The 24,349-nt window shown below is 37.2% G+C and overlaps 1 protein-coding gene across 1 annotated transcript in view; it reads left to right on the plus strand.

The window, feature by feature from the left end:
- TMC1 (transmembrane channel like 1) overlaps positions 1-22,976 on the plus strand; it is a gene marked incomplete at both ends in the record, with an annotated part of 183,910 nt that extends 160,934 nt beyond the window's left edge. Inside the window, 6 exons of the mRNA XM_080708995.1 lie at positions 2,737-2,804; positions 8,532-8,771; positions 12,742-12,867; positions 16,938-17,016; positions 17,124-17,175; positions 22,954-22,976. Coding sequence (XP_080565121.1) covers positions 2,737-2,804; positions 8,532-8,771; positions 12,742-12,867; positions 16,938-17,016; positions 17,124-17,175; positions 22,954-22,976 — 588 coding nt within the window. The remainder of the gene's footprint in view (positions 1-2,736; positions 2,805-8,531; positions 8,772-12,741; positions 12,868-16,937; positions 17,017-17,123; positions 17,176-22,953) is intronic.
- Between the last annotated feature and the right edge of the window lie 1,373 nt (positions 22,977-24,349).

Below are 24,349 nucleotides of genomic sequence, written 5' to 3' on the forward strand. Positions count from 1 at the left end.
TTGGAAGGCCTGGCAATATCAGATTTCTGTTCTCATTAGGGAGAAATGGGCTAGACTTGAGATCTACTGCCCTCTACTGTTGAGGTATTTATTCTCTGTTTCCTCATACTCCACTATTCTTTTATCTTAAAAACTCTCAATATCAATTAAGGGCATAAAAGTTAAATACCATAGGAGAAATCAGTTGCTATGGGGTTAAGGATAGAGAGGGAAGAAGGGAAGGAGAATGGGAGAAAAGGAGGGAGGGATGGAGGGAGGGAGGGAGAGAGGGGAGTCAGCAGAAATGTAAAGACATTGTGGAGGAGGAGTCATTCTTATGAACGCTGAAGGCTAACTAGGATTTAAGAGATGAAGAAGCTGGAAAGTATGGGCAGTCAGTGCAGACATAGATTTTGATGTAGAAATCGGAACTGGGGCTGCTTTGGAGGAGAAGAGGCTAATGAGAATGTTTTTCTGCCATTGTCGTTGACCTGCTAATTGACAATATGGGTTCATAAATTACCTGTTGTGTGGGGAGGGGATTTGAAGTAGACAGAGGATATACTTGATAATTCTTTCAGAAAAAAAAATAATCCACCACCACTTCCAAAGAATTGCTATATTTTTCTTTCTTCTGCTTTTCCTGCTGCAAACTCAGTGTGAGACTAGGGATCCCTAGTGTGTGCTTTGTGCTCTTCTGGTCAAATAGTAAGAAATATTTCATCTCAAATAACCTTCAGGAGATTTATATGTTTGTGAGAGAATAAAGAAAAATTGCATTCAAAAGGTTGAGTTTTTCTTCACATGCTGTAGTTTGATGAACTACGTCATAATATCCATTCTCAGGAGGCCATAGCTGAAGATTTGATTATTGAAATCACAGAGATAAGCTGTTTTAAAAGCATAGATAGCACAGGTTCCTTGACTGAGCATTTTTCAGATGTGTTCTCTGATCACCAAGGATCCAGGAGGAAAGTGTTGATGATCCAGAGCAAAGCACGACCTCAAAAGGAGAAGGATTCAGAGTATGGGCTCTCCAGTAAAGAAGCAATTAATTTATTTTTGTGAAGGACACATTTTTCTACTATTTTTTAAAAATAAAAACTGTCAACCAAAGTTTTTTGCATTTTGTGAACATTATTTGTCTAGGAAGTCTACAAACTAGATTCAACACTTTGCATTTATCTCGAATACACTTATGTTGCAATTATCTAGGTTATCTTTGTCCTGTTTAATGTGCAGGGCTATTTATTATTCCATTATTTATCATATTATCATTTTGTCTTGAGGTTTAGCAATTCTTGCTGTGCGATATTTACTGTTTATTCTGTGAATAAAGCATGTTGCCCATATCTTTTAGATGAATAGAAGAAATACTACTGCTTTGGGGGAAAGTGATGAACTAGAAGCTTGGATTCAGGAGACTTTTGACACAAAACACTTGAAAGTTGGGGTTAGATTTGTTGGGCTTCTAAATTGGAGACCTAGTCTATCTTCTTACAATTTATTTTCCTTTCTTGAGTTTAGTTAAAACAGAGATTGTGTCAGGCCATCGTGTGTGTGTGTGTGTGTGTGTGTGTGTGTGTGTGTGTGTGTGTGTGTGTTGGGAAGAGTTAATGAGACACATATGGTCTGATGATGCACATCTGGAGACATTAGGACCTGTGCACTGCTAAGGACCTGCCATTTGGTAGGTCTTCTTGGCCCTCCCATTTTATACTGGCTGCTCTCTTATTCTCTTGGAACCAATTAGTCTCCTCTGAATTCTTTATCTCAAATTAAATAGAGGACAGTTTCATTGCCTTTTCTCATTGGCATTAACTCTATTAATAGGAATGCCCCTACTAGAATGCCTCATCTGTCACCTTGGGATGGGCCACTCTTGCACAGGTGCTCACTTTGGTTGTATCCGTAATCCCTCCAACAGCCTGGTGCTGCAGCCTTGTGCATGTTGACATTATTTGGAACATGAAGTCTGGGCCTTGAGTTCAGTTACTTCTTAAGCTTTTTAAATATTTATTTTTCTATATTTTTCTTCTTGTAAAATTAATTCACATTTTTGTTGAAAAATTGTTAAATATTCAAAACTTAAAATAAAAAATAAAGACCATAGTCTGTGACCCCCATAGAAGCTATTAATATTCTGTTGATTACTTTTCAGTCTGCCATTTATAGCTTTAGAGAGTTGATTACAAATCACGAATGTATAATAAGTGTTTTGTTTAACATTAGAACATAGTTTTTACTCATGTATATAAATATTCTTCTGAAATTATTGTAATTAGCTGCAATATTGTATCATGGTATAAATATACTGTGCTCACTTAGTTGATGTTGGCCTCTTAGATGATTTCATCGGTCCTTGCTAAAATTTATCAGCATTTCAGATTACTATGTTGAGACAGATTGCTAGAAGTTGACTTACAGGGTCAAAGAGAATGAGATTTTTAAAGCTTTTCATATGTATGATCAAACTGTTTTTCTAAAAGGGTTGCTATGGCTTTGACTTTCACCAGCGGGGTGCAAGAGCATGTCTGGCTTTACTTTTATAGCGCTGAATGACAGCCTTTTAAAATGAGTCTCACTATGCTAAAAAGGTTACCTTCTTATCATTTTATGTATTCTATTGATTATTCTACTATCATTGCTGAAGGAAAGTAGCTGTACATCTATCTAGTCATGCCTATGAAGAACTGGCTGCTGTTTGATTTTTACCATTTGAAATGCTAATCCAGTGAACACCTGTGTCTCTTCTAGCCTTCGTACACCGAGTTTGACATCAGCGGCAACGTCCTTGCTCTGATCTTCAACCAAGGCATGATCTGGTAGGCCAGTTGTTGGACAGTTTATCACTTACAGAAAAGCCGCCCAGGTCATGATCGTAAAGAACACTGCATCCCAAAGTTGGAGGAGATCACAATCTGAATTTTAACTCCCTGTTTGAAAAGTAGATAGCTATGATAGTTTACTTTTATTACTTTCACATCTTAGATTTTTGTCCTCAAGGCATCTTCCTGTTCTGCCGTGTGCTCCTTCATCAAATCATGCTAGTCTAGGTTCTGGTTAGTAGATTTATTTGAAAACTATCTTTTTACATACTATAACAACAGGGAGTAATAGTGAAAAATATTAATGATCGCATTATTGCCACCTAAGTATGAAATAAATTAACACAAGGCCTTTTGGGGAAACCTGTTTTATTTTATTGTCATAGCTAAATATATTTAAAATCCATCTTACAGATATATTTGAAAATAATATCTTATGAATAAAATAGTTTCTAGAGATGAAACACATGTTTTAGGAAGGTTGAGTTAAAATACGATCTTTATTTTGTTACTTGTTTTATAGAGCCATTTGCACATTGAAATTGTTTCTTTTGATGTGAAAAAATTGTCATATCTTTTATTAGATGGAAACATTTTCACTGTAAACTCTGACAGGTTATGATAACTTGATGCATTAGAAACTGTTTTTGAGTTTAAAAATTGAATCCCAGCATGCAATTCATCTGGGGACCATGTGTCTAAGAAATCTGTCATTTTTAACTAAGAGCCCACGAGCAGTTATGATTGAACTATTTATCCCATGGACATGTGCCCAATACAATACTGTGCCACCAGCCACACCACTGCCTTCTCCCCAGGTGTCATGAAAGCCTTGGCTTTTGAACAAGCTTCGTATATTACTCAAATCCTTCAACTATAGCTGTCTTGAATTATTAAACCTTTTTATGTTGATGGAGACTGGACCCATTTACAGACATTAAAACCACCTTGCTTTGGTAACATAAAGACTAGCCTCATGGGCTCCATCATCCTGCCATGGTGCCTGTCAAATTCTTATACCTCCTTACAGGAAGCAATATGAGACAAACACCATAAGGAGATTATTTTCCCTGCTGTCAGATATGTTCAGAAATGTAGTTCCTGTCCCCTCACTTTCTAAATTTGCAAGAACGGCTCATGTGTCCAGAGAGTCATTAAGGGGTTGAATGCATCCTTTATTTTCCAAACTGGGAGCAAAGTCAAGAGGGGCTAAGGAGTCATGATTGACAGTTACAGTAAACAGAGCCGCTCCTGTGGGCTCTGATGTTTCCCTTCCTGGGGGCTCTCTGCTGTCATTGTGGAAAATGGCTAACTCAGCTGTTGGAGTAATGAGAACCCACTGCCTCATATCAGTGGCTTTCACACAGTGTTACAAACCCCTCAGAACTGGTGGATGCCATTGGTGTAGACATGTGCAGCATGTCTATTACATTCTTTTAGAATTAAGATAACAGATTGGCCTAGAAATTAATTTTTATCATCAGAAAATCTGTCATATTGGCAGTTCTATTGGCTTCCTTATAAGTTTGCAGCCATTTAGTCCACTGTCATTGAAATTCTGAAAAGTGTAAAAATTGTATCCAGCTCTCTAATGGGCAGACTTATTATGGAAATCTCTGTATTGTCTTGTATTCCTGAATTCTATATATTCACTTCCCAGACATGGGTCAAGCTTGCTTCTGGTTCATTTGTTGAGGGCATTAGAAAGTGATGTGTTTTGTGTACAGAGATATTTGCACACATTCCAGAGACCCAGAAGCAAAATAGCTATCTAGTGTTCACAACCAGACCTAGCCCATTCTTTCTTTTCTTTCTTTTCCTTCCTTCCTTCCTTCCTTCCTTCCTTCCTTCCTTCCTTCCTTCCTTCTTTCCTTCCTTCCTTCCTTTTTCTTTGTCTGTCTGTCTCTCTCTTTATGGACCAGGGATTAAACCCAGGGACATTCTATCTCTGAGCTCACCCCAGCCTTACTTTATTTTTATTTTGAAACAGGGTCTCTCTAGGTTTAGGAAAGCCGCATTAAATTGCTTGGGCTGCCCTTGAACCTGGTATCCTACTGTCTTAGCCTTCCAAGTACTGGGATAACAGGCATATGCCACCATGCTAGAGCAGGTCAGCACTTTGCACAAATGCTCTCTTCCTAACGCCTAGGAAGTTAGTAAGAGAATGGAGATGTGATGGGGTAGGAAGATGTGAGGATGGTATAATGTAAGACTAGTAGGCTTACTCTCCACAAGGGTCCTCACATGTAATTCCATTATTTCATGTTTATCTATTTATTACTGAGTCTGGCCTTTTTTGACAGAAACAATCACAGTGGTCTGGGATTTTGTATTCAATTCCATTGGTTTGTGACTAGTGACATTTAATTACTGCTTTAGGAGTTGCTGAAGAGTGAAGGCTATTTACATAGATGTTATTAACATCCAAACTTTTAAGTAAAATCCATTTTGCTATGATTTGGCTGAATGAGAAGTAAACCTTCAATTCACTTACATGCTCATTTTTAAAATAGAGATCCTAAGTGCCTGAAGTGATGTTTTAAATAATGAAAACACATAATATTGTTTCCAAAGCAGGGTGTAGAGAGGTGGCAGAGAGCACAGTGTGACATGATGAGTTCTGGACAGCTTCAACGCTGTCCCACTGGGTACCTTACCTCCATTCTTGTCACCTTCTCCCTTCATTTTCTCTGTCAATCAGATGTGAAAAATTTCCCTGACATGTATATGTCACTGATGTAATAATGGAAGCTAAATAAAAGTAGCTTTCATTTGCTTTGATGTTCTTGAAAGCGTTTTATAAAGCTGAGATATTATAATGATTTTTAACCAACAGATGAAAGGATCAGGTCAGTAAGAGACTTAGTGAGCTGAGCTGATTAGTGAGTCATGAGCAAAGATAGGATGAGTATTAAGATTCAGACATCATGGTGCCAGGACCTGTTTTTCTAGGTTATTTTGCTTAGAATGCCTATATGATATGGATTTTAAAATTTGCTTATCTATAAGTGCACATACATGTAATACATGTATCCATATATAAGCATATAGGTAAATAATGCACATTGCACATTATATGTATGGGTACATATATGTGGTTTTAGGAACTCTAGGTTTTTAATTACACCAAAAAGTAAATTACTTTGTACAGCAATAAAACATATTACTTTGTACATCAATAAAACATAACCCCCAGATCTTAGCAACTTCCAAAAATAAAAAACCAAAACATGTGCATTGTAGGTTGGGAAAGAGGTCTAACCTTAGACCTCTTTGTCACTTTATCGACCTAGACTGGCCACACTAGCAGGGAGAGAAAAGGACAATAAACACATTGGACTTTCAGAGTGTCCACCCAGTAGTGAGCCATCTCATTGTTTATATGATTTAATTGGTCAAACGAGCACATGTTCAAGCCCCACTCTGAGAATAGTGAACATAATCATTCACAAGTGCATTACATTACAGATGTTGGCATTGGGGTATATAATCTAGGACTTTGCAATTCTGACACATCAACTGGGACTATCACTTAACTTACTGTTTTTTTTTGTTTGTTTTTTGTTTTTTGTTTTTTTGGTGGTACTGGGGTTCCTGGAAACCCTTCTACCTCCGGGCTACACTCCCAGACCTATTTTTATACTTTTTAAATTAAGAAACAGGATCCCAAGTGTGGGGATTACAAGCGTGCGCCACCATGCCCGGCTCAACTTACTCTGTTTTTTTTTTTTTTTTTTTTGATGTTTACTGTGTTGTTTGAAAGTCTATCCTCCCACTAAAAAAATAATATCATACAAAATTTTTGGTCAATTCACCATGGAATGCCATCTCAGCTGTAGTCTGAAAACTTATCAAGAATATAATTCAAACGGTGTAAATATTTCATCCTTCAAAGGAATGAGTTAACTTTGGGATGATACAAGTTCAATTAAAGCAGAAATAAATTTCTTCATGTAACTAAAAATATCTTTATAGCCAAGCATGGTGGTACACGATTGTAATCTCAGTCCTCGGGGAGCTGAGACAAGAGGATCACACAGGTTCTAAGCCAGCCTCAGCTACTTAGTGAGGCTCTCGGCAACTTAGTGAGACCCTGTTTCCAAATAAAGTATAAAATAGGTCTGGGAGTGTAGCCCAGAGGTAGAAAAGCCCCTGGATTCAACCCCTAGTACCACACACAAAAAATAAAAATATCTTTATAATATACCAAGCTTACATTAGATTGATTAAACGACTCTGCTACATATTCAGGAATATAAAATGTTAAGCCTAGCCAGAAATACTGAGAGCTTTATTGTAAGTCTTATTAAAAAAAAATAAGACCCCACTTATCTTTATAAAATAAGGACATATGTATTTTTTTTAACTTTGGACTAATAAAGTACTTCTCAAGTTGCTTTAGGAAGCCAATGGATTTTCTCATCAAAGCAAAGTGCAATTCATTTTCTATTTTACTGGTTAAACCAGTCGTGTGTGTGTGTGTGTGTGTGTGAGCCCTACTTTGAGAATGGGGTGAACATAATCATTCACAAGTGTGTTACATCACAGGTGTTGGCAACTAAGTCATCAAGTAAAAATGACCTTATGTTTAAAAGTGGTACATCATCATACTAATTTTTTTTTTTTTGGTGGTACTGGGGATGGACCCCTTTACCTCCGGGCTACACTCCCAGACCTACTTTATATATATTTTTGAAAACAGAGTCTCTTAAGCCAGCAAGGCTGGCTTTGAACCAGCACAATCCTCCTGTCTCCGCCTCCCAAGCGCGGGGATTATAAGCGTGCACCACCACGCCCAGCCATACTAATTTTTAAAAGCCAGGTACCCAAAGCAGTGAGTTTCCAGGACACGATAATGTAAGAAAATAAGATAAGTTAAATCCAAATGAATGTGTGGGATTTCCATCTCAAAAGTACATATATCTAGCTATAAATTATTAAGAAAAGATAATATAATTGGAATAATATATCTCTCCAATCAGTTCTAAAACACTATAACTGCTACAAAGAGAAAATAGTTAATATAAGAAAAAATAATAATTTATTCTCTTTCATTAGGCAAAATTGATTACCCATGACAAAAGCAATCGATCCAAATGTACAGCCAGGCACAGTGGCTACGCCTGTGATCCCAGCACTTGGGAGGCTGAGACAGAGGACCGCGGTTCGCGGACAGCCTCAGCTACTTAGTGAGGCCCTCTGCAACTCAGTGAGACCCCGTTCAAAATAAAGAATAAAAAATAGGGCTACTCTAAGGTAGATGCCCCTGTCTTCATCCCCAGTATCGCAAATGTGCAGTTTATTTGAAGAGAAAAAGTGGATTTAAGGGTTAATTATTAAATATTATGTTTTCAACATATTAATAAATTATGAGTATTAGAAGAATTCAAGTTTATTATAGAATGAGCAGAAAGAAGTAAATGATTGTACTATATTGTCTACTCCTGAGGTTTATACTATTAATTATAACAGATATAGGTGACTCACAGCATAATTTCTATGGAAGAATTATGTAGACAATAACTACAATAATGGAAGAAATGGCAACATGTATGTAGAAGATGGAAACAGATTGGTTAGATTTGCTTATAAAAAGAGTTTGTGTGGTTGAATTTGGCAATACATTGTCTGCCTTTGGAAAGAATCGTGATGTAAAATAAACAGGTGGGGTGGCTTTTTTATGCAGTGAAGTCTGAACACTGAGCACAGCTGTTTTCTTTCTAGGATGGGCTCCTTCTTTGCTCCCAGCCTCCCAGGGATCAACATCCTTCGGCTCCACACATCCATGTACTTCCAATGCTGGGCTGTGATGTGCTGCAACGTTCCGGAAGCCAGGGTCTTCAAAGCATCCAGATCAAATAATTTCTACCTGGGCATGCTGTTGCTCATCCTATTTCTGTCCACCATGCCGGTCCTATACATGATTGTATCTCTCCCACCATCCTTTGATTGCGGGCCCTTCAGGTCTCTGGTCTTTGAAGCTTCACTTGGTCATAGTATTCTTTCAGGAGAAGAAGTGGACATGGTCACTCATTGTATAAGCTATTTTTTTTTAAAAAAACAATGGCATTATTGGATTGGTATGAATGATATCTTTTGAGTGTTCAAGAGCATTCTGTGACATAGAGAGGCTTAGGCAAATTCCATCTATTTTCTCATTTAGGAATCATCAAAGGAAAAATAACATCTGCTATTCTAGGCCTTGCCTGGGATTAATAAGGACAATGAATCTGAGCTACTTCTGCATTAGGGGATAGTTAAAAACAAGGTTTGATTACACTGGTCTGCATGAGAGGGTTTTCCTGATGTTAGACCACCATATCCTGATATAGTCAGCTATTGCTTCTTGTCATGTGGCCCACCACCTTGGTGTGGGAGAGGAGACTACCCACAAGGTACCTAAAAGTGGAATCATTGAATGATAATGAAAATAAAGAGGATAATACTATTTGTGATCCAAAATGCCACACACTAGCAAAAAGTTTAGTAGTTCCTCATATATTCTAAGTATCAATCAAGTCAGTAATCGAGAGTCAATAAAACTTTGTAATTCAAGTTAAACAAGTAATTCTCTCTAGTTCTCTATGATGGACTTCTCTTTATGACACTTTTAAAAAAGAAAAGTCCAGGGATCTGTAGGACAGGATACCACTCTAACAATCCTTAGAAATTAACCTAACCCACCTCGCCAGGAATCTCTGCATGTTGAGTTACTGGCCAGCATGCATTGGAAGTAAAGGAAATAAGATGTAAGAAGTCACATGAGTGACAAGCACGAGGCTTGAATGGCCAAATATCATTTTCCTTTTATACTGTCTGACCCAAGTTATTTAAAGTCAACAAGTTTTTTGCCCACAAATTAAGTATAAAAGAGACATTTCCACTTAAATAATAGCTTGAGTTATTGCTTTACTGGGAAAAAACGAAATCATTAAGCCAGAGGAGAGATCAAAACTAGCTGGAATTCTGTTAGACTCAGGAAATTGATGTGGACAAACTCAATGAGTGTGTGTGTATATGTGTTGTGTGTGTGTGTGTGTGTGTGTTTCTAAATGGACTGAAATAAATAATGCAGACAGTGACATCTGGAGACTAAATATGAAATTACAGTCTTGAAGAAGACAAATATCAGAGTACAAAGTTCAAGAGATTTGATATTTACAGTCTTCAGTTACTTGCACATTACCTTACAACTTAATATCCAGTATAAATTTAAAGGATACTTTTAACTTTTTAATTGGAAGTTGATCCTTTTCACTAAAATTATAGTAAAGGATCTTAGGTGTCTATCAGAAAGGCCACATGATGTAAACACAGAACTGGATAGATACACAAAAGGTCTCAGGTTTAAAATACCACTGAAGCCGGGCGTGGTGGCCCACGCTTGTAATCCCAGCATTCAGGAAGCTGAGACTGGAGGATCGCAGTTCGTGGACAGCCTCAGCTACTTAGTGAGGCCTCTGCAACTCAGTGAGACCCAGTTTCAAAATAAAGAATGAAAAATAGGGCAGGGGGTATAGCTCGGAGGTCAAATACCCCTGGGTTCCATCCCAAGCCCCGCAAAAATAAAATAAAATAAAATAAAATAAAATAAAATAAAATACCACTGACTCACACACATACAATGAGTGTACAATTTTGGCTTTTTGAGCTCCAATTCCCCTGGCTTTCTTTGTCACACACTGAGTTATTCTGACTTTTACTGAAAAAAATTAGTTTGCAATTAAAGTGTAGTAGCTAAATTTGACCAGAAGTTTCATGATTGGTAAACCTAGGTAAAATTATTACATGTAAACCACTATTTTGAGATTAAGAAAATTTAAACATTTTCAGAGGAGTGCTGGGAAAGAAGTATGTCTGCTTTATTTTCTGTCAGTTTTCTTCTTTTGGAGCAAAATATGCTTACTTTACTTCTGTGTTTGCTTTGTGGGTTTGAAAGCTTGTTCTCCCCTAGAAATGAGGTGAGGAAGCATGTTCCTCATGGCTTGCCATCCTTAGGAATTCTGAAATTAAAGTGTTTCTCTTGCCTGCCCACTGAAGGTTGCCTGACCTTGTCTGGCTCCTGGGTGAGCAGCAGATTGGCACACATCAATTCTAGGTAGGTTAATGGAGACGCTATTGCAATGGTCAGTCTCTCTCAGGTGCAGGTGTGTTTTCAGGTAAGATGGCTATTGTCCACTTACCCACTTGGCAAAGCAATTTGGGATATTCTGGCTTATTTAGACGATGAGTTTCCGCTGGGTGTGGTGGCGCACGCTTGTAATCCCTGCACTTGGGAGGCTGAGACAGGAGGATTGCGCAGGTTCAAAGCCAGCCTCAGCTGGCTTAAGAGACCCTGTTTCCAAATAAAATATAAAATAGGTCTGGGAGTGTAGCCCGGAGGTAGAAGGCTCCTGGGTTCCATTGCCAGGACCACCAAAAAAAAAAAAAAAAAAAAAAAAAAAAAAAAAGAAGAAGAAGATGAGTTTCTAGAAAATTATTCCAATATCTATTTAATGGATTGGACAATTTAAAAAATATTTTTTTGATTTCTTGGGTACACACGACTCTAATTGTTCCATCCCAACCCTTGATGTTCCTCAAACTTATGCCGGAAATTCTGAAAAATTTATAGTTCTCTGGGTTTTTTTTTACATGCCTCCTTGCTTGATTAACACAATTTTACTTTCTATATATTTTCAATTTTCTGTGAAAATGATACATGTTTAGCTTAGATAATCTGGAAATTGCAGAAACATTTAACACTAAAACAGGCACTTGCCATAACCCCAAAGACTGAAGTAATGTCATTTTAGCATTCGTGTGTGGCTTTTATGCAGATTTAAAAAAATATCAGATCATACACTAGGTGCAGGCTTATACAGAGCTTTAACTAACAGCATTATGCTGCGACACTGTTATCATCACTCATTTGCAATCATATGTTATGCACCTGTCCAGATATATAATTTGTGAAACAAAACATAAAAGCTCTGTTGTCCACTGACTCCTGGCACAGTACTTGGAGTCACATTTTGTCTGTTGAGTGACAGCTTTAGTTAGATCTGGAGGGGCAAGGGCAGCTGATCTGGAACTTGTGAGTTGTGTTCATTTAGTTTAAAGATTAGAAAAAAAGACTAAACATTATTATAAATGTTACACTAAGCTTTAATATGAGGAAACCTACAATTTGTTGAAACACAACCAAATTACTGAAAATTATGAGTTTTTATTGCAGGGTCAATGTGCATACATAGAAAAAGTAAATTGACACAAGGAATATTTCATTTTACTTCTATATATTTTATACTAAGTTAAAACATCCTGCTCCCAGTTGTTTTTCTAGTTTATAGCAGCTGATTCTCCTGCAAACTTAATAGGTCTTAGCTGGTATTCCTTGGGGCTGTCCTGTGGAAGAAACACTGAGAGAAAAGGGGCTTATGATTCAGTGTGGTTGCCTACGAACATCTCTGATGAAGGAGGTGTTGTAGTAAATGAGATGGAACTGATCATGTGGAAAGAAATATTGGGTTATTTGTGGATTTCATCCTGCTAGGCTATTTCTTGTATTCATTTCCAAAGCCCATTAAAAACTGATTGAACTGTGTACTCAGCCCACGGAGAGCATTCTTCAATAATAACAGTGGCTGAGAGACAGACTTAGGAGCTACTCACAAAATATGTTTTAATCAAAATCTATCAGTGTTAAAAAAATTCCTCCTGATGTTGTGATTACTCTCCTAACTGCTTTGACTATGTGCATTATGAAATTTCTTGTATCTAATTCATATGTTGACAAGATGAGGTCAAAGTATCAGGAGATAGATATAATTAAACATCAGATTCCTAACTTGACAATGCCTAGGCAGTATTTGAGAAATATTTCTTGTTTTCTTTCTGTAACTGTGATTTGTTTTAAATAAGCCTCTCTTTGTGTCTCTTTCTGTCCTCTCAGTGGCAAAAACAGGATGTTTGAAGTCATTGGTGAGACCCTGGAGAATGATTTCCCGAGCTGGATGGCGAAGATTTTGAGACAGCTTTCCAACCCTGGACTGGTCATCGCTGTTGTTTTAGTGATGGCGTATGTGCTTCCCCTTCTCATACAGAGAGCTTTTGTCATTTGCTTCCTGGCTCCTTTTAAGTTTTCAGCTCTGTCCCTTGCCTCAAAGGCTATGCAGTAAGCTAACCCAGTCCAACTTTGTGTCTGTGGTGGTGGAAGCTGAGATTCATGAGCCATATTCTGATCCTACTGGATGTAATTCACAGCCATCTGCATCTGTCTTTGCCTCCCCAGGATTATAAGATTTGTTCCCAAGTAACCAAAATAATTATCAGTAAACAGCTCAAGCAAGGGAGACATAAATGCTAAAAGCTAAATCTAATCAGCACGTTGAGCTTCCCCCTACAACCCGGCCCCCACCTCTTGTTCCATAAAGCAGATGGTTGTGAATATACAGAAATGATGAGCCTCTCGGTTGATATTTCCCTTGGGGGCTCTGTAGGCTATAATTTAGGGCTAAAGGCTTAAGGGGTCTTCAAAACCTCCCCATTCTTATCCTAAAAGAGCTGTAAATAACTTGTGTCCATATAATAGAATTGGAGGAATGAAGGGTCTTGGAAATGTCCTTTGTTCCAGCCTTTTAAAGTCAGAAGAGACTTAAAAAGATAACTTTGCAGAGTACTTTTTTTAAATATAACTTTCATCGACTCTTGGTCACAATAGGTATACTTACACTCCAAGTAAAAATATATGCTTGCTGTGTAAAGCCAAGAAAAGTGTCCTTCCTTTCAACTTCCACCCCTCCTAAATAAAAAATATGAAAAGGCTACTATTTTCAGCTAAGGAGAACAAGTGTTAAGCCATATTCAAGGACACTTTAGGAATAAAGCCACTGCAAAGGGCAGATTTTGTCTAAATAAATGTAAAATGTGGGAATATGTGGCAAGAAGCTTTCACAGATGCAATATAAACATGCTGGGATTCTGAATCAGTTATTGTTATCATCATATATATTGTCATAGTCACAAAACCCCATAAGGTCATGAGGATAAGTCAGTTTTTCAAATTTATAAGTAAAAAGGCCAGCTTATAGGAGATTGTAGAAAGATTGTAATATGGTCATAGCAGGCTTCTTAGTAGACCTCCTTTCCATAGACCCAAGGCTCACTCCTTTACATGTTGACACCTTCTATGAGAGAGAGCTAACAACCCATAGGAATAATTAAACAGTAAAACAAATTACTATTATGTATTACAGAACCTCAATCGTGGGTGATATTCAGAATATTGTGGGTGATATTCAGAATCTGATTGTAGCCAAGCATGATGGCACACTCCTGTAATACCATTAATTTGGGAGGCTAAGGCAGGAGGATCACAAGTTCCAGGCTAGCCTAGGCAAGTTAGTGAGATCCTGTTTTGCAATTAAAAATAAAAGAGCTGAAAATTCAGCTCAGTGGTAGAGCTCCTGGGTTCAATCCCCAGTACTGCCAACACAGAACAAAACGACAAAAGAATCTCTTAGTAAATCCCTGGCTCAGATGTGTTAGAAAATGACCTGCTGTCGTAGCATCTTTCACTGATGGCCCTTGAAGTGATTTTCTTTCTCTATATTTTCTGAGAGCATGTTAATAAGTATTCTGTGGCCTGTAATAATCAAGGTCCTTTCGTAGTACCAATGAGATCTTGTTTAAAGCGCACACATGCACACATGACATAAAGGTACACTTTTGTTACAAGATTCATGATTTGTTGAAAGAGAGATTTGGATTTTATTCCATCTAACAACTTAATGGTTTATCTTTAAAAATACTATTTTTAAATCTTTTCTTTAAATGTACTTTTTTGATGCATTGTAATTATACATCATGTTGAGGTTCAGTGTGATAGAAACACATATGTACACAGCAATGCAATGCCTATCCCTCTAGATCCCACCAAGCTCCAACCCCCTTCCCATCCCTAATATTGAAATTGGTATTATTTCACGTGTGCATGTAGGATCCTTTAAACTATTTCCTCTATCAGGAAGGAAACAGTTTCACCTCCATCTCCAAGTCCCTTCCTTTTTTCTACTGGTTTCTCTTCTCATTTATCCAAAGTCCCCTTTTGTTTCCCTATTTCTCTCCAGGTTCCACATATGAGAAAACATACAACCCTTCTCTTTGTGTGACTGGCTGATCTCATGTAGCATAATATTCTCTAGTTGCATCCATTTATCTACAAACGACATAATTTTGTTTATCTCTGAGTAAAATTCCATCGTGTGTTTATACCATAGTTTTGTAAACCACTCACCTGTTGATGGATACCTAGGCTGGTTCCCATAGTTTGGCTGTTATGATTTAAGCAAAGGAACATCATTGGGATGCCACTCTTCTAAGTGACAAGTGTATGGAAAGAGAATGAATGCTGCTGCTGTTCCGGGCTCTGTTCATAAGCCGACTCCCATGAAAACCTTAAGAAGATGATGTCATTAATCATCTTATCCACAGAGCATGGAAGATCTGCCCCCAATCAAATGGCTGATAAGTGGAAGTGAAACTTGTCTCCTCCTACTTCTTATTCCCTCCACTTATTGGCATTACCAAACAGAGCTTGGGATCAGAGGAAATGTCAGAGGGCTGGAAGCTTCTTGAAAGGGAGGGGCTAGACCCAGCATATACTTTATTAAAAAAAAAAAAAAGAAAAATCTGGGTGTCAGATTTGTCTTGGAAGCCACAGTTTGCCTACTGTTGATACAGACGGCCCTCAGGAAAGCTGGCAGCAAGGACATTTTCAGCAAGATTGATTTTAGCTTTGAGGTTTTCTGATTTAGATCCCAAATCTCAGTTTATTACTGATTTGAATTTTTCAAATCCTGAGGTCTCTCATCGTCTACTTTATGAGGCCCGTGCAATTGGCTTGGCTTTTTATTACCTTTAATTAGAGAATGTTACAAGCATTTTGACTTTCCCCACAGGACCATATTAAATTTGTTTGGATAGCATTCAGGTATCTTAGTAGAGTTTAGGCTAGTTTTCTGTAGGCAGTGCCATGCCCATGGAAATTAGAAAGTGATTTGTGAGGAATACTCATTCAAGGTGCATTCCAAGGCAGAAAAATGTCATGGATAAGTAGAGAATTTCAGAACTGGAAAAAATTCATGAGATCTTTGTGTTTGCCCTTTAAATACAGGAACTTTTCTAAGAAAGTTCTCATAATACACACACATGCACACATGAATGCACGCACACATGCATGCACACACATTTATTGAGCACCTACTTTATGCCTGATAATGTTTCAGATGTTTTCATGTGTGTAATTTCAGCCAAACTCCAGTTACTTATATAAGAGACAAACAAACCCAGCTAAACTACATCAGTAATTGTGCAGCTAGCACCAGATGGCTCATAAAGGATATTATCTGGCATGTTGGTGAGAGGAAATGTGTTCAATATCCAGTTATTTACAACAAAGGGTTGTAATATCAGCTAGCTACCTTTTTTCACCTCTTTTGCTTATTCATTTCTCTTCAAGAGAAGATGAGCATATTTATTTTTGTAGGATTCTTGGGCTGGTACTTGCACTCTCTAGAAATGTAAATGTCATTTAAAATATAAATTTATTCCTTTGTGAAATGTTATCTTTTTGAGGTAGGAAGAAAGGCAAACAATGCATTCTATGGGAAAAATCTATGTTAATTATGCCTATGGGGATAATATTCTCATTTGTAAGGAGGGAATTTAAAGCAGAAAGTCACTTTCCTTTTTATTTGACATATTTCCCAAGCTCTGGTAGATTTTCCCATGTCCTTGAATGCCAATGCCATCCATTTAAAATGTTGCTTTTGATTATAATTTAAGCTATTTAATACATTTCCAGAGAGAAGCTAATTTTAGGCTGGGTGGAGTAGTGGCTAGATTACTGGGCTGTGGGTTAGGAGCCTTTGGCCCAACTTTTCAGCCTCATTCCAGTCACTGTGTTTATTCTAAATATACATTCCAATCTCTTTTGACCTCAGTTTTTATCTGCAAAATAGGAGATTTAGAGTAGAAAATACCTTGCTGTCCACTCCCATGCTAGCATCCTGTGATTTAATAGAAATTTAAGAAGAATCGCAAAGAACTGAAAAATGCCACTCATTTTATCCTTTTCTTAAAATTTAGTTTGACCATCTATTATCTCAATGCTACTGCCAAGGGCCAGAAGGCAGCAAATCTGGATCTCAAAAAGAAGATGAAATTGGTAAGATACAATTTATTTCATAAAAAGCATTGCCTCTATTAATGTCAAGGAGCAGAAAACACCAGGAAATCTAATTTTGCTCTTCCCTCCTTTTTCGTATTGTGCAGCAAGCTCTGGAGAACAAAATGCGGAACAAGAAGATGGCAGCGGCCCGAGCAGGTTGGAGACTGGGCATTTGTGATTTTTGTTTTTCTACTGACAATATTCTCTTCCTTTTTGTTTTCTTTTCAAATGAGGCATTTGATGGCAAGTGGTATTATTGGCCCTAACAAGTCAGTCCCAGATCCTCACCACCCATTCCTTTATTTAGCCCTTCTCAAGCATCACATCCCAGGAATTGTTTTCTAATTGTTGAGGGGACAGGGGAGAAAAAAAAAATTCAGGGATATAAACCTAGCAGTAGTGAAAAAAGGAGAAGTGACCAAATTGAGAGAAGATGATGAAACGCCCCTCTAGTCACACACAAATTGCAACTACAATTTCTGTTCTGTTTGACTACTTTTATACGTGGACAGAAACAATGGGAAGATCTGCAAAGGATTCTCCGCTGAGCTCATCATCACTGATTGCCAGGAAACCTTTCTAGCTCATTATCTGGTCTTTTTAAAAATCCTTTTTTTTTTAAAACCTAACCTTTTCAAACCTGCTTGATTTAGAAAATACAGTAAGTTCTTCCAACTGCAAAGGGTTCCATGTATGCAAATACAACTGACTGCTTATTGAAAATATTTTTTAAAAATTGTCTGCACTGAAAATATTTAGACTCTTTTTACTGTCATCATTCCCTAAACAATGCACCACTACAAGTATTTCCATAGCATTTACATTGTATTATATGTTCTAAATAACCTAGAGATGTCCAAATGAACAGGGGAGTATATATGGCTATAGGCCACTTGGAATTATAAATTTAGAATGTGGTCAGGGCTGAACTTGTGAATCTGCCAAGACTAACCTCCTTTCACATTGGCTGACCTTAGAGGAGCAGGAATGGATGCCACCATATTGAAGGCCATGTCTATAGATTGTAATTCCAAAGACAGAATGGGACTTTGAGTAGCTCTCTTGGAATAGCAAGAAAATTTTTTCCCTAGAAATTTCCCAGTGTCTCCTCTTAGTCTGACCCGAAAGGGCCATGCATTCATTTCTGAATTAGTCATTGTGCCTGGGCAAGAGTAAAATGAATCGCCAAAGTCAGTCAGCGGCTGCCCCTTGGAGCGGGCTTTGGTCAGTTTCCCAGAAGCACATGGAATGCACTGGGAGGGTACGTTTATTGACAAGAAGGGAAAGGAATGCTGAGTGCCCCCAAACAAGATATTTTCAAGACAATGTTTTATTGTCATCCTCATATTTAGTCTTTTTCTTAAAAAACAACAACAACAACAACTTTTTTATCTGGCATGCAGAAACGTAAGGTCAATTGCTAGGTTTTGAATTGAATGATTACAGTGATTTACAGTAAACAAATTGGTCTTTGTATAAAACATTTTATTTCCTTATCAGTGTTACATATGGACATAGTTTAGAGTCATATAATTCAACTTTTTTTTTTTAATGAAAAATAGCATCTCTCATCTCTCTATTCACATCTGGCTTCTGTTTTCTCTCTTAAACTGCGGTTCCCTCTTCCTCTTCCCCATACCTAACTACCAAGAACAAAGACTTGATTATCTTTTTTTTATTTTTTAAATGATGTTTAGTTTTTAGAAAGCAGAGAGTCAGCCAGGAACTATGACATGCAATATGCTACAGATAATTAAGATGAAGTGTGTGTGTGTGTGTGTGTGTGTGTGTGTGTGTGTGTGTGTGTTACTGGGAATAGAACCTAGGGGCCTTCTACCTCCAGGCTACCCCTTGACTTATTTTATATTTTATTTGGAAACAGGTTCTCACTACGTTTCTGAGGGCCTCACTGAGCTGCTGAGGCTGGCTTTTAACCTGCAATTGTCCTCTCTCAGCCTGCCAAATACTGGAATTACAAGTGTGTGCCACTATGCCCAGGATTCCTTTTTAAATAGATGCTCACTTAACTCTTAGTCAATTCTTCAGTTATTTTTCTCTAAGTTGTGTTTTTGTTGCAATTTCTTGACTTCTAAATTTTATTATCAATTAAAGTTGTTAACAATAATAATGATTTAGCTCTTTTTCATAACCAATATCTCCATATATTTTGCCCATACAGTTATTTTATTATTTTACTTAGGACGATGTATTTATTGTGAACACATACATTTTCATAGCTTAGCTATGTAGTAAACTCTTTCAGTCAGTATTTTCACTGCCGTAATCCAAAACAACTGACCATCACAATTTAGGGAAAGGAAGATTTGTTTGCTCACAGTTCTGGAGATTTCAAGGGTTCAGTCAGTGTTAAGCTGGTTATATCAGTGGAACTTAGGGCATGGCAGTGGAGAGGAGAGAAAGATAGAAAGATAGATAGATAGATAGATAGATAGATAGATAGATAGATAGATAGATAGAGAATGAATGAGAATATGAATGAATGGAGGGCCAACCTCTCTGCTCTCACATCACAGAGAGCAAGAGAAGAAGCATCCACAATCCCTAAGGCCACACCCCTGGACACCCCCAGAAACTCCTCCTGAGCAACTAAGCCTTGCCTCTAGCATGGCTGCCTTATCTCTGCAAGTTCTAGGCATAGCATACACTATGAGTATTTGTACATATTTATTATTATTATTTTTTTACGATACTGGGGATGGAACCTAGGGACATTCTACCTCCGAGCTATATCCCCAGAACTATTTTTTATTCTTTATTTTGAAATAGGGTCTCACCAAGTTGCAAAGGACCTCACTAGGTAGCTGAGGCTGTCCGTGAACCTCCATCCTCCTATCTCACCCTCCCAAATGTTAGGATTTCAAGTGTGTGCCACTATTGCCCAACTCACATTTATTATTTTTTTAGTCATTCATAAGTGTCTATTTTTAAACATTCTGTTATTTTTCTATGTATTTATCAGCTACTCCTTTTTTTTTTTTTTTTTTTTTTTTTTTTGCGGGTCTGGGGAAGGAACCCAGAGGCATTTGACTTCCAAGCTACACCCCCCACCCAATTTTTTATCCTTTGTTTTGAAACAGGGTCTCACTAAGTTGCAGAGGGCCTCACTAAGTAGCTGAGGGTGTCCATGAACCGCAATCCTCTGGTGTCAGCCTCCCAAATGCTGGGATTACAAGCATGTGCCACCACACCCAGCTCAATTTTTAATTCTCTGCTATTTATAAAATTGTGCTCTCATTATATTTTTGCATCATCAGTTTTCTATTTAATTCCTTGGAACAATCTTTCCCAGAATCTTCTGAATGTCTCCAATCTTAATTAGCTTTTTTTTCTTACTTGGTGTACACCTGCTATCCTGAGATTTCCCTTCACTGCCATTAAGCAGGAAAATATTCCTCTATCTTGTTCAGAATATTCTATCTTCCATTTCCCCCAACTTCTTTATTGTATAATTCATATGTTTTGGGCAAGAAAGAACATGTGAGAGGTAGATTTTTTTATTTTTGTGATCTTGCATGTCTGAAACTTTCTTTTACCCTCCACTTTGACTGACAGTTTTGTATAGAACATACCCATAAAATTAAGTTAAAATAATATTTCTTCAGAATAATATTTCTTCAGACATTTTCCATTGCCTTCTAGATTCCAAAATTGCTATTGGGAAGCCTATAAGCTATTCTGGTTCTTAATCTTTTTCAAGTGAATTGTATTTTGATTGTTTTTTCTTACCTATCTGAAAAATTGCAGGATATTCTTTTTTATCTCCAGTATTCTAAATTTTATAAATGATTTATCTTCGGTGGACTTATCCTTATACCTTGTATACTCATCAGTGGGCCCTGTCACTCTAGAAACTCATACTCTTTAGTTGCATGGAATTTTCTAGAATTGTTAATTTTTCTCCATTGATTTTTCTCATATTTTTCTTTGTAGATTTCTATTACTTGGACATTGTACCTCTTAGACTACTTCTTTACTTTTCTTTTTTTCTTATATTTTCTCTCTTTTTTTCTTTGCTTTAATTATAAATATTTCCTTAACCTTCATCTTCAATATTTCTTTTGGACTCTTCACTTTTGCTATCATAATTTTAATTTATGCAAGCTATTTTGTTCTCTAGCTTTTCTTTTTTTAAACAGCATCTTGTCCTTGTTTAATGGCAACAATGGCTTGTTGTATTGCTATATGAATATTAATAACTCTTTTTGAAGTTTCCTCTCTTTTTAAAGCATCTGTTTTCTCTAAGCTATTTTGTCTTTTATTTTTTTCCTATGGATTTCCATTAGAGTATTTTCTCAGGTGGTCTGTAGTCCTTGGCACTCAAGATACAAAACAGGGTTTGTATTCTCTAAGCAGGTAGGTGGCACTGTGAACAGATCTTCACCGGAAGGCTCTGCCTGGGTTCTTTGACCAACTCCTATGTCAGTACTTTAGGTTTTTACTCCTGGGAGTATTGGACCACTCAGAACAGCCACTTGCAAACTTCTGTGTGGAGAGTAAAGGTTTGTCTAGCAGAATGGTAGCACCTGAGAGGAGAAGAAGGCACAGGTCTCAGCTTCCAGCTTCTAACTGCTCACATATGGCTTCTCTTCATGGTGCTACTCCTTGTGGACATCTAGCCTCAAAACATCTTTTAAAAAATTTTTTCCCTAGAAAAACATTCTTTCAGTCTTTAGCCAGGATAAGGAAGGGGACAGTTACTCATTTGTGCCAAAATGGAGGATCAGATCTAGGGCTCTAACTGTATCTTGAATAGACAGCTAATTCATCTTCTTTATATTGGTTCTTCACTTGTAGAGGTACCTGTTGGGGCATTTCCTGTGACTCCTGGGAAGTTTTCTGTGTGAATTATGTTGCTTCCCATATTTTCCTCCTTTGATTTAGGATTTCAGGCTGTTTGAATGAATAGGTTACTTATCATTAGTACATAAAATAAGTAAGCCTGGGTTGAAGGTCTCACCTTAAAGAGGTATGTGGGTCTTAGACAACCCAACTATTTATCAGTTTAAAAATTTTAAAAATGGGACTCTTGTCCTATCAGTGAGCTCATTTCATCTCAGCTGCTTCCCAGCTTCCAAAGTTTCATAATCATTTCCTCTCCTGTTCTTCCTTTTCTTGTGGCTTTTTATGTGCTTTTTCCATCTCCAGAAAAAAAAAAAAAACAACCAAAAAACCTTCACTGTCCTGTTTGGAAGGGGGCAAAAGTTTAATGCAAGTATTACCTCCATAGCCTAGGAAGCTTCATATCTCCTACACAAAGAGATCACGATTTTATCATTGTCTTGACAGCTCAGTTCAGTAGTGCTGAGTGTGTGCCTGTTGGGATGGAGTCCACCTTAGTAAATTGAATAGAAGTCAATCTAGTCTTTGCAGAAGATCAAGGGGGTAGAAGTGTGTATATTGCCTGAAATTGCAGGGATTTGGTATAATTTAATATTATCAAATTAGTTCCTAAAATGTTGAATGGGAAGTTCTGACTTCTAAGATCTGAATTCTAGTTAAAGCTTATTATTATATTTATTGTTTTAAATAATGGTATAAAGATATAGCATGGCATTTATTTGATATTTTTCTATAATGTGTACAGTCTCTTGGTGAATACCTATTGAATATCTGTGTACAACCGGAAATCCTTTAGCTGAAAAGTTGGAAGGGATAGATTTCTATATTCATTACATAAGTAATAAGACCAAATAAGCAGAACATTCATTCTCCTTTAGAACTTGTGAGGATTTTTCAAAATAAAAGACAGATATATTTTGGATACATACATGCTAACTACTATAGCAAAGTGGAGCACATTTGGAAGCTCTGATTTCAGGCCATCTCATTCACAACTGGTAAGCACATTGAAAGCTAATTTTTTGTTTTGTTTTGTTTTAATGCTTCATTTTTCTTTTTCTCTTTTTAAAACAGCTGCAGCTGCTGGTGGCCAGTAATTTTCACAGGTATCCTGGGGGCCCAGAAGTACTTCATACCTTTCTGTTTCAAAGTAATCTGCTGTGTGAAGGCCCAGAGAACAAGCACTGGGGAGTTGCTTTTCCCTTGTTCTATCCTGACGGGTTGTCAAGGTCGTGATTGTCAGCTAAGGCATGATCAGTCCTCCACTGAATGTTATTCCACATTCAGTATTCGATTCTGAATTGCTACTTTTTCTCCTGCTCTATTTTCTCACAAATTGAGTTTAAAAGTGGTCATGACAAAAACATAGGTTACTGGGTATGGTTGGTGGGTTAATTAAAACAATAATTTGCTCATATGGTATAGGATTTCATCTTATACACTTGCTATGCTGTAGGTTTCCTAAATTGGTAATAGAAATATTTCATGTTTATGTTTGTCTTCTAAGTTCTGAAATATTTCCCTAACGTAGCGACTGTTATCACTTATTAGCTTGCTTTTAAAACCAATACATTTTCTCTTTATTGTTTCTGTCTCTCTGCCTATGGCCCCCACAAATATATCCCCAAGACCTTTTTATTTGCTGCTGAATTCACTGTGTAAAGGAATAGGAGTTTTAGAAGAAAAATCCTGAGTGTGTTAGGGCCTTGGTCAGTACTGAGTTGAAGGTCTTATCTTGAAGAGATATGTGGGTTTTAGACAACCCAATTATTTATGAGTTTAAAAATGAAAAAAAAAAAATGGGGCTCCTGTCCCATCACAGTGAGCTCATTTTATCTCCTTGAGTTTATATTCTGATAGTCTAATTTTTCTTTACTTTTGTGTTAAGGTTAGGAAAACACACTTTTATTGGGAGCTTTATTTTATAGATGTGTTTAAGCATTATTATTTATTTAAATGTTGAGTTGACTTTGAATAGTAGCACTCAATGCCCTCCCAGTCTTGTGGTGTGCCTTTCATTGCATTTCCTAACTCACATTGTCTCTTTCCAGCGCTGAGACAGTTTGCCTGCCATTCCCTCCAATTGACTTGCTAGTTTTTATTATCTTGTCTTTGAGTTTCTCCTTCCTTTCAATTTTTTTTTTTATTGGCTGTAGAATGATCACACTGATCACCTGCCAATTACAGACTTACTTTCTCTGGTTACCTTGTCCAGATTAATTTATATTCCCAATTGTATCACTCGAAGGGCTTCCTTGGATTCCAATGTTATTAGTTCAGAACCTATTATCTATATTGCTTTTCATGTGATTTGTAATGGTTCTTAATTACTTCTTATATACATGGATTATCTTTCCTGTCTAGATTGTGAGTTCCCTATGAACAGGAATTATAACTTCTAATTCTTTTACATGCCTAGTATAGTGCTGTGCACAGGTGGGCACTGAATAAATGCTTGTTAATTAAATTG

The sequence above is a fragment of the Muscardinus avellanarius genome, assembly GCF_963383645.1.
Source record: "Muscardinus avellanarius genome assembly, chromosome: 13".
In the NCBI taxonomy this organism is placed as follows: Eukaryota; Metazoa; Chordata; class Mammalia; order Rodentia; family Gliridae; genus Muscardinus; species Muscardinus avellanarius.